The sequence below is a fragment of the Amphiura filiformis genome, chromosome 11 (genome assembly GCF_039555335.1).
Source record: "Amphiura filiformis chromosome 11, Afil_fr2py, whole genome shotgun sequence".
Taxonomy (NCBI): domain Eukaryota; kingdom Metazoa; phylum Echinodermata; class Ophiuroidea; order Amphilepidida; family Amphiuridae; genus Amphiura; species Amphiura filiformis.
The window spans coordinates 46,226,502-46,242,985 of NC_092638.1; the positions used below are offsets into that span (position 1 = coordinate 46,226,502).

The 16,484-nt window shown below is 38.8% G+C and overlaps 1 protein-coding gene across 1 annotated transcript; it reads right to left on the reverse strand.

Moving 5' to 3' along the window:
• Positions 1-378: 378 nt before the first annotated feature.
• Positions 379-15,559, reverse strand: LOC140163722 (uncharacterized). The gene is made up of 12 exons (XM_072187038.1): positions 15,484-15,559; positions 13,739-13,922; positions 12,580-12,845; positions 10,839-10,987; positions 10,266-10,428; positions 8,875-8,988; positions 8,358-8,462; positions 7,068-7,394; positions 5,968-6,084; positions 4,783-5,103; positions 3,301-3,420; positions 379-614 (listed from the first exon to the last, which is right to left on the reverse strand). Exons 1-12 carry the CDS (start codon positions 15,530-15,532, stop codon positions 379-381), a joined length of 2,151 nt encoding a protein of 716 aa, XP_072043139.1. The 5' UTR covers positions 15,533-15,559.
• Positions 15,560-16,484: the final 925 nt, after the last annotated feature.

The following is a 16,484-nucleotide window of genomic DNA, read 5'->3' on the forward strand; positions in this document are numbered from 1 at the left end:
CCAAACATAACGAATTGTACGCGCACTCGCGTAACGCGTAGTCTCGCTCGCGTTCGCGTATACGCTCGCGTTCGCTATAGTAAAAGTGTGGATTCATCACGGATTAACAACGGTTTGCTCCTGTACAAAGGTATAGGAGGAGTTGTTGAACTGAGTTTGAATCGTACTCAGTGCAGCAGTTTCATACAATAACTAGGGATTACTGGAGCAGAGGTTATCTTTTGAGTTTTTTTCATGTACACTGAAGCATAGTCAAGGACACTCGCAAGAATTGAAAGTCTTGCCGATCGCGACAATAGAATGGCGAAGTTCATAAAACACCTAATATGGCCCCTAACAGCAGTATATAGACCCTTGATCATGCCAAAATCTACTAGGTCATGCAAAAATTTGATTCAAGAAAGTATTCTCAAATAATTGATTTTTGATGGGAATATCATTTTTCATACAGTCATAATAATCTACTATTTGAGACAAGTTGTTCAGCTTGGAAAGCTTACAGTTCAATTCATCGCTACCATCACCGCAGTGGTTGCGCCCATCACACACATTAGATGCCTTAACACATCGTCCATTGTTACAGAAATATGAGTTACGACCACATGGTGACAACCCTGGAAGAAAACAAAATACCAAATTAATTGTGTGTGAGAGTCACGGTTGTTCGATGGTATGTAACATGGAATCATTTTTAAGAAAAGTTGAACAATAATGGCGCTAACAAAGACTAACAAATGACAGGGGAATAATGGCGTTATTTATCTTAAATCTTATTTGAATTTTACAAGAGGTAGACACTTGTATAACTGTATTTGAACATCAGCAAAAAGACTAACAAGTGACATGAGAATTTTCAAAAAACTTTTAATCATGAAATTTGAGGTATAACTCATATTATTTGGCTGATTTAAATTAAACATATATGTAAATAGCGCCCTCAATTTGCACACAAATGTACAGTTTATAGAATAAAAATTACCACAAAAAGCAGAAAAAGATTGATAGTTTGATATAGAAAGGACAATCCATGTTAAAAATTGCTACAAATTATATGTGTATGTGCAGTTTATTTGTGTGATAGCTGTTGGTATTATTCCGGTCTAGAATTGAACATCATATAAGGTTTTGTTAGAAAAATTAATAAATGATCACATCAAACAACCGCGGAGTGCATTGATGATTCACCGATGTAAAGATGTGTGATCTTCAGATTTTTTTGCTTTACTGGTTCCATTCTACTTTGCTATGTATATGTTTTTTCGTTTTCATGGTTTTGTCTTTTTGCCTCCACAGCCGGTTTCTGTCGTTCTCAACAAACCGTCTGCAATTGGGCTGACCTCCTATCAATTCTTCATTAACCATATGTGACCCGGCAGCACAAATGAGCCGTAAATTCCCTAAATTGTATTCTGAGTTACGGTGTAAAATGTGTACGAAGGTCGTATTCATCGGTAACTTAAGCTGGTCCGACATCTGTCTCATTTTTATAGTCAAAACTAATCAATAATCCTATTGTTGAAGTGGATAATAAGCTTCTACCTTAGATGGGTATAGAACTTTTAATAGCTCTAGTCTTTGTTTGCTTTTGCTAAATCCTGTTCAAATGGTGGGTTACCAGGCATTGTATTTTGTACAGGTATGCATAACCAACAATTAACAATAAGAGAACTTTCTTAAACCTCGTTGACTTGGGGATGATTTGAAATGACCGCCAATTATGACTTTTTAATATTTATTGCCAGCAATGTGGAAAAAGAGACAAATATAAAAACGTAAAAAGCTATAATTTTGTTGAAGGAGCAAAGTTAAACAAACCATAACCCCGCTTCTGGATATCGTTTGAAGTCAAATGATATACCATTTTTAAGTTTATGATGTTTATTTTTTAAACACGAAATATAACAAAATTGACCGGGGGAGGAATCTACGGCTCATTCGCCGTGAAAGGTCACATATTCATATCCATTGGCAAGGCATAAATATAAACAGATCATTTAGCATGTTTATGGGGCTATAATTTTCTTCGGAAGGGGGTCCCAAATTTACAAAAAGTAGGCGTCAATAAAATTGCGCCCCCCTATTTCGGCAACAAAAATTGTATGACCCCCCCCCCCACACACACACACACCGATACACCTTACCCCTAAAACAGGGTAAAATTGTTTTGAAATCTGTCTTCTTGAATAAAATAAACACACTATCTGTGGTCATCTTTGGGCATCAAAATGTATGACCCCCCCCACCATTTTTCTTTCTAAAAATTTATGACCCTCCCGTATATTTGCCCCCCCTTCCGACGAAAAATGATAGCCCCCTTACTAGTCTCAATATTACATGCATACAACATACATAGAACCATCATCCATTCCAATACACACAGCTTCCCACGCAGTCCACTCCTTAAGTGCAAAAAGTGCCGAACTTTTCTGATCACTAGTAAACTGGCCTAAAAAAGAAACTTATAATTTTTCACAAGATCATATCTTAAAATCCTCTCCATAAAAATGAACAAAAATTGCACACAGGATTACTTCAATACTCTACTCTAAACACATGTCAGTAACCAAGCAGTTGTCCAACTGACACAACAGCAAAATGCACTGGCATGGACCACCTGCCTGGACCAAAATTCACAGCCCAACAGATTTCTTTTGTTGGGTTCCAATTATTCGCCTGTGAATGTGGTCCCGGAAGCTGTTCCGTGTCAGCGCATTTTACTGTTGTGTCAGTTGGACCAGACAACTGCTTGGTTACTGACATGTGTTTAGAGTAGAGTATGAGGGGGTATCCAAAAGTTTTTGACATCACCCAGATGTGAAAGAGCTATATTGATGAAATTTTGTCAGTGTAATTACTGGTCCTTATGTACATTATGGTCCAAAAATGGTCTCATAAGTATGTTTATTTTCTTTACAGGTGGCGCTAGATGGGCAGTAGGCGCATAACCTCCAAGATGATGAAAATTGAGGAACGTAGCGTGATTAAAGTTCCTGCATTTGAAGGGTTAGGCCTACAATGTTCAGAAAATCTATGATGAAATGAAAGCTATCTGCGGTGATGATTGCCCATCATACCGGGCCATCATATGACACTGTTGCTTTTTGAAAAAGGAATTTCCAAACTGGCCGCCACATGTCCCTCACAGAACCCAAGTTTGCGTTACCCATCCGACACCACGTGGAGATTTGGGTTGAGTTGCCCGCGAGCAAATACTATGCCAGCTCTGCGGGCCTTGCCGGACTCTTGATTATACCGTGCATATACCCTGCCTTATATACAGCTCTATGGCCGTGCCCCTACCTTTTTCTTCCTGGCACGTTCGTCCCAGAAATCCTCGCCTACATTTGCAGCTGAAGCCGTTCTCCTTGTCAATACAAATGCCGCCATTCTGACACGGCTCACTTGCACACTCGTCACCATCTGTTCAATAATACAACAAATTAGAAATATCATTTCTATATTAACATTAACGAAATATAGGCCTACTTCTTAACGCTCTATGCCGCCGTACATTGGGCCATTCCATTTAAAATCCACACTCCCCCTGTAGAAGATTTTGAAAATATCTTCCGCAGGGGGAATGTGAATTTCAACTGCTTACGTATTGATGTTGTTTGAAGACAATTGGACACCATTTCGCAATAAAGAATCCACAAGGAAGTGAAAGATTCAGGTTGAATCTTTCTCAGAGAGGTATGAAATTCAAATGGAGCTGCCTAATGTGTTCATTCCATTTGAAATTCATACTCCCCCTGTGGAAGATATTTCCAAAATCGTCCACAGGCGGAATGTTGATTTCAACTGGAATAGCCCATTAGGAACGTCAGAAGAGTGACGACTGTTATGTTGCTTACGTATTGATGTTGTTTGAAGATAATACGTAAGCAACTCACGGTTGTTTGATGTATATAGAATTGGCTTCATTATTAAGTAAATACAAACTATAGGTGGCGCTATTTATTTATAATAAATAAATAGCGCCACCTATAGTATTTCTTACAGGTTTCTTACATATTTCTTAATTTGTAAGGGGTAGGTTATCAATACTGTCATTAAAACAGGTGGAATAGGTGAAACAAGCAACAAAGAAATATTATAAACATATTTCATCAAAAAATAAAAGGAATTATTTGTATTAAAAGCCTAAAAGAAAAATTTCCATTATCTAAATAGCGCCACCAACCTTGTCATAAATAGATACATTTTATATCCGAAAAAGCTTTAAAAAAATGCTGTGAAAGTGAATAATGTTTTAAATAAGGGGAAATTAAAGTTGAAAATGACTCAAACGCATCTGTATACATTAGCATGATACCACATTAAGCTGTTTAAGCCTAAAATTGGGTTTGTACATGATGTGTTGTTTGAAAAACTAATAAATGATCACATCAAACAACCGTGAATTAAATTGGACACCAATTCGTCAAACTCGTCATTACGTTGCATTACCTGGAGAGAATTGATCAAAAATTGAATTCCCTCGTGAGATTTGTATATCTGTCAATGAGTTGACCAGATCACAAGGATGTCATTATAGCTAGAGGCAGTATATAACACAAATGGGTCAATGAGTTAGATAAAAATTACCTTGTGTGGTATTTAGTTCCCAGGAAGTGAGTTTTGCCTGAGGCAATTTGTGGTTAAATGCTAATCCCTCACTACAAGACCGTCGATTTGGTTGATAAAGGAGGTGAGACATGATCAAATCTCTCCAGGTAACGAAACGTAATATCTACAAGTGACTGATTTGGGTGTAAGAAATCGTAATGTCGGCATGCTTACCCATAGGAATGTAATCATGAAGGACCAGATCGAATCCGTTGGCCTGAGTTGAAATGCGGTAAACAATCTCCAGGATGTTATCATCAGATATGAACTCATCTTCGTTATTGTACACCTGTTTATCCAGTATCAACGCATCATATTGTAACTTCAAATCGACGTCAATGAATTCCACACGAACATGATGGCCTTCTGGAACAGTCACTATATGTTTACAGCCGAACTGAATGCCGTAGACGTTGCCAATGTTATAGTAGAATGACGTCAGATTGTAAGAAGAACCGTCTTTGATGTTGATATCTTTTGCATCACAATGGTCAACTGAAGAAAAAGAGATGAACAGTTTAAATTGTTTTTTTCTGGTTCATGTTAACGTACGCATTGCTGGATTCGTGTTCATCCGTATCTCGTTGCGGAATTTCTGAAATGCAGAACTCTCTGAGTTAAAAGCCAACAATACCAAATGAAATAAGATGATTTAGATGCCAAATGACCAAAAACTCAACATAGGTACCAGGTTGACCTGAGACTTTTTCTTGTTTTAAAGAACTGAACCGTAAATAACTTAAAATGGAAGCTGAAAGTTGGGTGAATAGTTACTTGGTAGGGTGAATTTTGGTAATATTGCAACAAATATGTCATATATGTTCCATTTTTTTTTTTTTTTTTTTTTTTTTATAACATTAGGCCGAAGCCAGGTTAATCCCAATAGTGCTCATATGCTACTAAATTTAAGGGACGCCATCCCGATATGACGGGACAGGGATATGGGAAGAGGTCCGATTTTAGATGCAGGAGGAAAACCGGAGCACCGGAGAAAAACCTGCGAGGACGAGCATGGATCGGCAACCAAACTCACATGTGGCGCCGCGGGGAATTGAACCCGGGCCCCAGTGGTGAGAAGCGAGTGAGAAGACCACTACACTAACCCGCCCTCTCGCTTAACTAGAGAAAACATTCCATTTCAAAGCATCAAAACCCAACATGCAATTTTTTGGCTATATAAAATGGTTATTTTCAGTGATTTTAAAGCAGCTTTTTCAGATGGCCTATAAGCAAATTAATAGTTCCTCTTTGTATTTACATGCATTGCCCAGGCTAGTCGTATATAACCATAAGATTACGTTATCACAGGAAGACCAGGAGCTCTTTACTTCCATGTGCATCTCCTTGGTGAATTTTTACCTGGAGTGATGCAATTTCTTCCCAACCGTTCATCAACGCATTCGCAACTGTACCCATCTTCTTCATCAGTACACGTGCCATTAAATGCACAAGGCTTCCATTCGCACTCGTTGACTCCTACAACAAAATATGTCAAAATCAAAGCCCGAAATATCAGGTCCTGTACTCCCGATTCCTGTCAAATACAGCACTAATTATTTTTAGGAATTCAAAAATATAATTTTTTTAGCAAAATAAAACCTAGCAAATCCTAATCATTTAGTTGGCCTCAAATTGCCAAAAAAAATATAATAATTTGACATTTATTTCCTAAATGATTAAGATTTAGCTATGTTTCAATTGGCAAAACAAGATGAATACTTTTATTTAAAAAAAATACATTTGTGCTGTATTTTTCTGTAATCGGGAGTGGGTGTCAATTCATAGTTCGATTGTTCACAGTTCAGTCATGTGTGTTTCACTTACATTTTTTGCATGTGTATTGTTAGTACAGGATTTTAATAAAAAACCAAACAGAATAAGAATGCCCGGTTAGGTACCGAAGACTCTTAACACCACTCCCTGGAGATGTAATAAACTATAACACGCATAATAATTAACAGTTACATAGTGTTATTGTTTTTCATCTAAATAAAAAACGAAAGCACTATACAAATGTTCATGGGACGATAAAAAAAGTGACATCGGTACTTCCTCGGTCACCGATAAATAAATATTTAAAAAATGTAGATATTTATATAGCGCTTTATGCCGTAAACAGCCTCAAAGCGCTTTACATTTATTCCGCCGTTATTAGAATATGTCGGAACCACGTTTGCAGCCTACAAGTGGCGTAGGGTCCATCAGTACAATGACTGTGGCTACCCCTAACAGCTTCCCATTGCACCTGGGTGGGGTGAGGCAAGCATGGCAAAGCGCCTTGCCCAAGGGCGCAACACGGTGGTGGTACGGGGAATCGAACCCTCGCACGTCGAGCAAGCTCTCAGATTGTGAGTCCAAGGCCGTAACCACTGAGCCACCGATAGCGCTATAGGACCAAAAAGAAATGTTGTACCTTACAGGAAAAGGAAAATGTTACTGAAGAGCAGGAAAGAAATTACCTGATACGTCAATTGCACTCAATCGTAACAAATATCCACGAAAATTGTAAACCGTATCGGAGACAAAACGTATAGTTAATGTATCATCAGCTGACGTGTAATTATTCGGAGCATTATCCCCCGAAAGTGCGCTATCGTTGATATAAAAGTAGTCATAGCCGAGCTCCAAATCAAAATCTAAGAACTCTACTAGCACTTTGTATCCATTTGGAGCGGACACCGTATATTCACAAGTCGTATCGAGAGGGTAGTTTTCGGGATAGAGTGGAGAAGTCAAATTCAAAGGTGTTCCTGGTGTTAATTCGATGGTTGAAGTGCCGCAGTCGACTGTTCGGAGAGAAGAACATAATTATGAAGCTATAATGTACCAAAGGAATGGAACAGTAGAGAAGTGACTTGGGCTATTCCATTAAAAATCCACACTACCCATGTGGATAATTTTGGAAATATCTTCCTCGGGGGAGTATGTTTTCAAATGTAATTGGTCGGAGTTAATCATTTTGAAACACATATTCCCCCTGTATTATGGCTATTATTATACCTATATCGTCACAACTGGAATGAGTATTTCAAACATGTCAAATGGAAGTTACCATATTGTCTATTCTATTTGAAACTTATACTCCCTTTGTGGAAGACTTAAGCTAAATCGTCCACAGGGGTAGTGTGGAATATAAATGGCATAAGTATTCAAAAAGTGCTTTTGTCTCGAGGCGCCCTAAGCTCCTACTGGGTGAAGCGAGACATAATGAGTGTTATTGTGAATTTAATATATTGCAATTTATATTGCTCAACATGGTGTTACATACGATTTAGAAAATATAAGATTGATATTATTGTATACAGTCATGATTATTCATTCTACCTCAATTCAACTTACTCAGAGGCAAGTTACCACCCAACTTGCCCCTGGCTCGAAATACTGGGACAAATTGTCCAAAAGTTTGAGTATACTCAGTTTGGCATTCAAATTGGAAAATTGCGCGCGCATTTGTCCCGATTAAGTCATTTTAGTAGCGTGGCGACGGGATGATTGGGAAATCCCCGGCTTGGTGGCCCCCGTATGCCCCTGAACGAACCATGATACACGACACCTGTATTATACACCAGGGGCACAATACAAGATTCCTGGGATATAACCAGGTTTTCTTCTTTAATTTTACACTAATCATGCTAATCTTGAATCTATCCGCAAGGTAAACAAAGTTTAAGGTTACGCATGAGTTAGTTTGTGAAGGGTAGCTTTCATTCGGGAGCACCGTATGACGTTTCTATAACGTCTCCACCCACCTATTTCACAATTTTTACCAGACGAACCGTGAGCACATAAACAAAGGTAGCCTTCTGAGGTATCCTGGCAAGTCCCGCCATTTAGACACGTGTCGTTAAAACAACCTGAAACTTAAAGATGAAAAAGGAAAATTACCGTTAACATAAATTTGCCAAATAACAATATGCTATAGAAATGTTTAAATCTTTATTAGATGCCAAACGATCACGTTGTGGAAAGGTAAAAGGGCATTGGACCTTAATCATTGCACGCCGAAATAAGGAAGAAAATTGACCTACGTGTAATGGGTCTTTTCCTGATGGCATTATATAGGTGTAACAATATGCAAAGTGCGTTAGAGAGCCCCTCACTTGACAAAAAATATGATTTGTTACGAAAATGGCAATTCTTATTTTGATAGTTTATACATTTAATCAAAGCTCGTGCCTTCCTTTTTGTGTGTAAAGGAAACTCCTTGACTTGTTCAACCTGATCAAGTTAGTGTTATCTCATACAATGACTATAAAATTAATTTACCAGGGCAGCCAATTTCATCTCCTCCATCGGGGCAGGTTTCCTGACCATCGCAGATTTCTTCCTCAAGTACACAGGTATCACCTTCGTTACACATCATATCTGGCTCACTGCAATCTGCAATAGTTACAGTGGATAAAATGCGTTTGTAAGTTTCCGTCCTTTTCCTCTTCCTCCTCCTCCTCACGGCCGTCGTCGTCATTACCATCATCAACATTATTTATCAGCACTATCATTACTAGTATCACGTCCTCCTCCTCCTCCTCCTCCTCCTCCTCTTCTTCCTCCTCCTTCTCTTCTCCCCTCCTCCTCCCTCCTCCTCCTCCTCCCCTCCTCCTCCTCCTCCTCCTCCTCCTCCTCCTCCTCCTCCTCCTCATCATCATCATCATCATCCTCATTGCCGTCGTCGTCCTTACCATCATCAACATTATTTATCACCATTATCATTATCATCGTTAACATTATGGCATTGCCAGCAAAAGCGATGACAGCGTCACGTGAGCAGCAGCGGTGGATGTAGAATATTCGATGTAACATATCTACATTATCCACATTGTAGCGAATGTTTTATGACGTAAAATCGATAATATATTTAATCTACCAGATATTCTATATACGTAAAAATCTTAAAATCGTTAAAACTTAAACATTTCTGGAAATATAATTGGAATAGATTAAATAACTTAGATATGTTACATCAAATATTCTACGTCGAATACTCGGAGTCTGTAGCGGCCTTAAATCATGTTTTAATGCCATCTTTATTGTGATAGAACCTATTATTATTTAGAGGTTAATAACTGCGCATCGGTTATTTGGAGGGCATTGTGAAAAATCTAAACATTTTGCCTTTGGAACCGAGGAATATATAGATATTCCGAGGTCCAAAGCAAAATGTTTAGATTTTTCACAATGCCCGACATATAACCGATGCAAAGTTATTAACCTCATTCATAACCGTCACTTTGATCTTTTAACTTTACAAAATAACACAAAATTTTCCTTAAAAGTTTGTAAAAATAAACAATTTTTACATCTTCCCTTTCCCAAAATCGATCAGGTTAAAACAAAACGACCAATAACAAAAGTGCGTATCAGAATCTGTGCAAATATGGTTGCGCGCAATCCAAATTTGGCAGCCAGCGCGCGCGCAGTTCGTTGGACGCACAATTCGGCGCACGCAGAAGTCAATTGTGTGCAACATTGGAACAATTACGCATTTTGCGGTCAATTGTGAGATATTAATGACCTCGATTTGCGTTCGCGTTTTCACAAATAATAAAATATGATTGGATCGCACGCATCACGTTTATTAATGAGGTTATGAATTATCAATAAATAACTGGAGCTGGTTTAGTCTTTGCTGATTGTCCCTCGTTAATTTGCATACACACCTTCAAGACGGTTAATGATATCAGTTATATAGTCTTGCAGATAAGATGTACGACTATAGAGTGTAGTACTATTTCCACAATGACCAGCATAGCCTATTGATTGCCCGACTAAATACCAACGGTCATCTTCACTGAAACACATCATAGGAGCACCAAAATCATACTGAAAATGGAAAACCAAAAACAAATTAAGATGATATGAAAACGGGAAAACATTACACCAGACTCAGCCTCTCCCAGAGAATCCATCACATAAATCTCAGTCCATAGGTCCCATGTCCGACTTCCAATTTTAGGGGACCAACCGCCCGAATCATAGATAGTTATACATGTCGGATCCTACTAGTTCATTGGTCCGAATCTAATAATAATATAAAATAATGCACTCGCGCTGATGTTTATGCGTCTAATGCACGAGCCCCGACGCATCAACATCAGCTATCATTGGTTTACATTTACAGCCATATTCCGAAAGAAAATGCTAAAAACATGTACAATGCCAGTAGAGTGACTAGCTAGTCAGTGTAGTCTACGAATCTATTACATCCCATAATACGATGTTGGAAATATTACCGAGCACATGTGCGGTTCCGAGTCCAGTCCAGAAAGTCCGCACAGTAGACTTGGGTGATAGGCAGCACCATGACTTTTGGCGGAATCCTGGCATTCCTTTTTTGATCTTGCACCCGATGGAGCTTCTTGTAGAAATTGTGGAAATTCAGCTTTCAATAAAAGTTAAAAGCAAAAACGAGTGATTGAATTGAATAAATAAATAAATTGCCGAGGAGACCCGTAAACGCGACGTCTGACGCAAATGCAAAACGCCCGCAAAAACGTTCGACTATTGAGGCCACTTTATAATCCTACGTCTTTAGGGGCGTTTTGTCGTTGCGTCGAACGTGACGTTTTCAGTTGTCGGCAGCGTTTGTCCGCTGCGATCTTCATTCCTTTCCACTAAAACGATCACCTTTGTTTTGGGCTTTGTTTGATAGTTGAACATCTTCTGCAGCGAAGACACTATAAAATTATAATTTCTCTGTCTGTCGCAGCGGTAAAACGTACGCAAGACGTTCAACTATATAGCGACCTTCATGGCTTAGGCTATTACAGTCCAAGGTGTCTGTCGCAACCATTGACTAAAGAGATACAGACAAACTCCAAACCGTCAAAGTCTCAGCATCACTCGATAATGAGGGCCGATCGTTCGATGAAATGCGTCAGACAACACTGCTACGCATGTACCGTGTATGTTTACGGCCCGGGGGGGGGGGGCACTCAACTTTGGAAGTGACGGGTATGTGCCTACCGGAGTCGCGAAGTGGGGGCCTATCGGGTACAAAGCGTTATTTTAAAAAAGGGGGTCATTGGGTACGAACAAAATAAAAAAGGGGGTCATTGGGTACAATATTTTTGAAAAAAGGGGTCATCGAGTATAAGATTTAAAAAAAGGGTCATCGGGTAGAAAATTTTGAAAAAATGGAGCAAAATTTTGAAAATTTCGGCATAATTTTGAAAAAATGGAGCAAAATTTGACAGTTTCGGCATTTTTTTTTTTTATTTTGTTGATGCTATTCTAGAAAAAGGGGGTCATTGGGTAGCCGCAACCAAAAAAAGGGTCATTGGGTAGCCGCAACTAAAAAAAAGGGGGTCATCGGGTATGGCTTTTAAAAAAAGGGGGTCATCGGGTATAGTCGACTTCAAAAGAGGGGGCCTATTGACAGGCACATACCGTCACTTCCAAAGTTGAGTGCCCCCCGGGTTTACGGTATTCGCGTAATCGCGAAGACACGCAACGCTATATCGCGTATACGGGAAGCCGACACGCAACGCTGGCGTGATTGTTGGAGACACGGCCCGATCGAACGATCGGCACTCATGAAAACGCCCGTAAAATGTCGGCCAATAAACTGGCCTTTCATACAGAAACAAGCAACATGTCAAACTCTTTTCAAAATCAACTTGAACACAACGAGTTTACGGTATTCGCGTAATCGCGAAGACACGCAACGCTATATCGCGTATACGGGAAGCCGACACGCAACGCTGGCGTGATTGTTAGACACGGCCCGATCGAACGATCGGCACTCATGAAAACGCCCGTAAAATGTCGGCCAATAAACTGGCCTTTCATACAGAAACAAGCAACATGTCAAACTCTTTTCAAAATCAACTTGAACACAACGAAGATGAAAGTGTATAGCCAAGCCTTTACATATTAAAAAGTTTTCCAAAAAATCCACACACAGGTTACTTTCTTACAACCGACGCGCATTATAATCATAGAAAGCACATTTCTGACAGCGTTGATACTTACGAGATGCGTTGATTTCGCCCCATCCAGCAATCCAGCAGTTATCATAAGCCTCTGATTCATTTTCAATATCAGAAAGACACACGGGCCGGACATAATCTGTGATAATCACAGGTGAATCCAACTTCAATATCGCGATATCATTTTGTGCTAAACTGATGTAGTCTGGATGAGTGACCACTCTTTGAAAAGTCGCTTCTTGACGATTTGGTGAAGAACCATCGATTTCTGTATCACCGAAGACAATTGAAGTGATATCATCTTGTTGTCTATGAATGAAGTGAAATATCAAATATATGGGTGGAGTAAAAATTCATGGAATAAGTCTGGATGGTGATTTACTGTTAAATACTATTGATGGTAAAGAACATGTTAGCATTTTTTGCCTATGAAACAAATCATTGTTAATTTTGTTTTGGGGAGACTTGACACTTAGAAAACCAAGGTAGAAACGTGATTTTTTTTCTCATTCGTTCAGGCGTTATTTTTTCAACCCAACTGAAAAGTATTTCAGTGGTTATTGATATCTTTATCAATTATATGGCATCACATGTCCACCATTTTGTAGGTACGTGTCTATTTTGGGTGCCTTCAGCATTCGATCATTTACGCACAAATTCAACACATCGCATCAATGCACGTAAATAGTCCTTCGAGAAAGACCTCGGCTGGGGGGGGGGGGCTCGGCGAAGCCGAACAACGAGGCCGAAGGCCGACATTTTAACCTAAGCCGATAGTCATTCTTGAAGGACTACACGTTAACAGTTGCGTGATGCACTGCGCGTTAAATGTATACGCAAATCAATTTGTACCCACAAGATGGCGGAATAATCTCTATACTACCGGCTGCAGTTTTAGTTACGCACGTACCTGAAAAGGAGTCAAATACGAGTAAGCCTGCGCGAGCTTTCGGCCCGCAAAATACTGTATGGTATGGCAGGTTTGTAAATTGAGCTATACAATTTCTTTGCTAATATAAAAAGTAACTTAAAAGTAATCGTGGTAAGCATAATTCGCTCCTCGAATTTCGATGGCAACTAGGACATTCCTCGTATTCTGAATGCGCGTTAGTATGTCTAATGTCAAAGTACATTCCTACAAAATGCTATACAAAGGTGGGTCTGTAAGCCCTTAAAAAACACGGTATGTTAAATCACTTTACCCGCACGCAACTGGAGTCAATGCATACTGCTCATCAACAAGCACCACCATACACTCCCAATTGGGCGGTCGAGGAACCATACGACCAATCCATGGCCAGGCTCCTGTTGCAGCTGTGCGACCATTAAACAGGCGAGTTTGAAGTCGAACCGCTGGTCGTGTGCCACATATTTCTGAGTAGATACCTATATGAATGTATATAGAAAAAAATATATTCTCTATATTAAATCTATTTATTATCTAAAATGTATGCTATCGTTGTTAAATAAGACTATATTATAATAGCCCGACGAGTACTGTGATCACTCAAATATTTAACGCGAAAGTCCACTGTACTTTCGTGATATTCGTCTTTCTTACGCCATTAGAGATAAACTATTAGTGGTCATAGTTTGAGTATTATAGTCTCTGGTGACTAAAATAAACAGATTCCACTCGTCGGCAGATTTTTAAAGTATTAACATTATTATTATTTAGGCCTATATTAAAACCATGGGGCAACTATTAAACGCAAATAATACAATAGAGACACACGTAAACTGTAACCAAGGGAGTGACACTAAACCATTTGCATTAGTTGACCCCTTCATTGTGTTTGATCACTAATTTTGTGTATGACGAGCGATTCTTGGAGGCAGACTTAGTAGCAGTCAGGTAGAGTCCGACGCTGCGAAGTACTAAAAACGCCTATTCTAGTTGGCAACGTCCAACTTTGTTTCGTCAGTACATTAGAGAGATACGCCCGTCGATCTATTCAAAATCACTCTCCTGTATCGAAGCGAGGTCGCGTATTTAGCCAGTTTTGAAAATTTTGCACGTTCAAAGTGAACACGGAGACCCGTTGAAAATGCACAAAATTTGTCCATTTCCCAATATGTTAAAGACAGTCAAGGATAACAGTCCTGTACAATGATTTTATAAAGTCGATAATATATTATCGACTTACATCACATGGGCGCAGCCATTTGCAGTTGGCGCCAGGATGTATGACATGTGGCTTGAAGCTCTGCGGGTGGTCTTACTGTAGTTTTCAATGGCAAGATAGGAACTGTGACCATTTTTCTGCTTAGAAAATTGTATTTTGTGCTAATTTAAAACAATATTACAGAAAATTCTCTCGATAACTTTTTAAATCTCTCGACAAATATTTTACAAATATTGTTTTGTGCATTGTATGTGAAATTTAGAATCGCCCAGTGCTCATAATTTTTGCCGTAAGCGGTTTATCAAAAAGTCATGATTCATTTTCAAAATTCTCCTATTCATTTGTGTGTGCAGCTGAAAATCATCCAGCCATTGGTGGTCTGCTAATAGCTGCTAATGGCTGCCTCCATAAGCTCTACTCGATAATATATTATCAACTATAAAATCATTTAACAGGACTGGATAATGAACATACAAAGGAAAATCTAATTTGTATTCTGATCGTTTTTGTTTGTTTCAAATCATTATAATAAAGCTACAGCGATGTGTTAAAAATTGACTTAATTTATACGTAATACGCAGAGATTGTCGAAATGTGTATGATACTTTCCGTATAAAACATGACACCAACGTCGTATAAAATGCACGGGCTGCGTTGAAATATGCTGATGTTTACAGCATGTCGAGGTCATGCAGCGCGCTTAATTTTCACCAAGAAAAAGTCTCATTTTGAAAGTATAAGTCATGATATATAATATGGCTCTAAACCTTGGTCAAACGTTTTAAAGTTAAACTGCAGATTAATTAATTTACATTACTCACCTGCTGAAACAACAGCGACTAACGATGAGATGATGATAAGTAGAAACATTCTCTTACTACCAACTTCACTTCGGAATGATCACATCAGTCTTAATGGAGGAAAAGATACAAAGATATAACTAGATATATTGCATCCTCAGAAGGCTGCGAAGTCCAGCCGTGACCTTGAAGTGACCTCTTATGACCTTGAAAAGATTTGGAACACAATTGCCTTTTCGTAAAAAATGTTGGCATTACGTTTGATAACAATCTACCTAATAAAATAATTTGACCTTTGTTGACCTCTGATGACCTTGAAATGACCTCCATTTTGTTTGAAATCATAATCAATATTACATATTCTAATTTAGACTTAAATTGGACGAATTTTGGAATTTGACCCATTTTGACCTTTGGTTGACCTCTGGTGACCTTGAAATGACCTCCATCATATTTTGAATCCTACCGTGATTACATATACTAATTTCGTTTGAATTGGGCAAATTTCAAAATTTTACCCCTTTTGACCCCAAAACAGACCCCTCCCCTTGTTCAAGCCAAATCTGATTATAACCCTATATACACCCAATGCTATAGTCATTTTGTCATTATTCTGATGATCATAGCGCTTAATATGCAGGAAAAAGTGAACTTTAAGGTGATTTTCAGTAATTAACCCTATTTTACCCCTTCATGACCTTGAACTCAAAATCCGTGTTTACCCTATAGACACCAGCTAATGTCAGTGCATATGTGTCAATCTCATCTCTGTACTATGTAATCTGTAGGAAAAGAAGCATTTTGAAAGTATTTGGTTATGTGCAGAAAAAAACCCTTAATGACCTTTGACCCCAAATCTGTGTTTACCCCATAGACCCCAACTATAGTCGATGCCGATGACCAAATCTCATTGCGCTACCATGTAATCTGTAAAAGAAGAAGCATTTTTAGCCAAAATTACTCATGCGTGACATTTGACCCCAAATGGGTCCTGTCAAATGTAAAGGCTGGGGTAGTGGAGC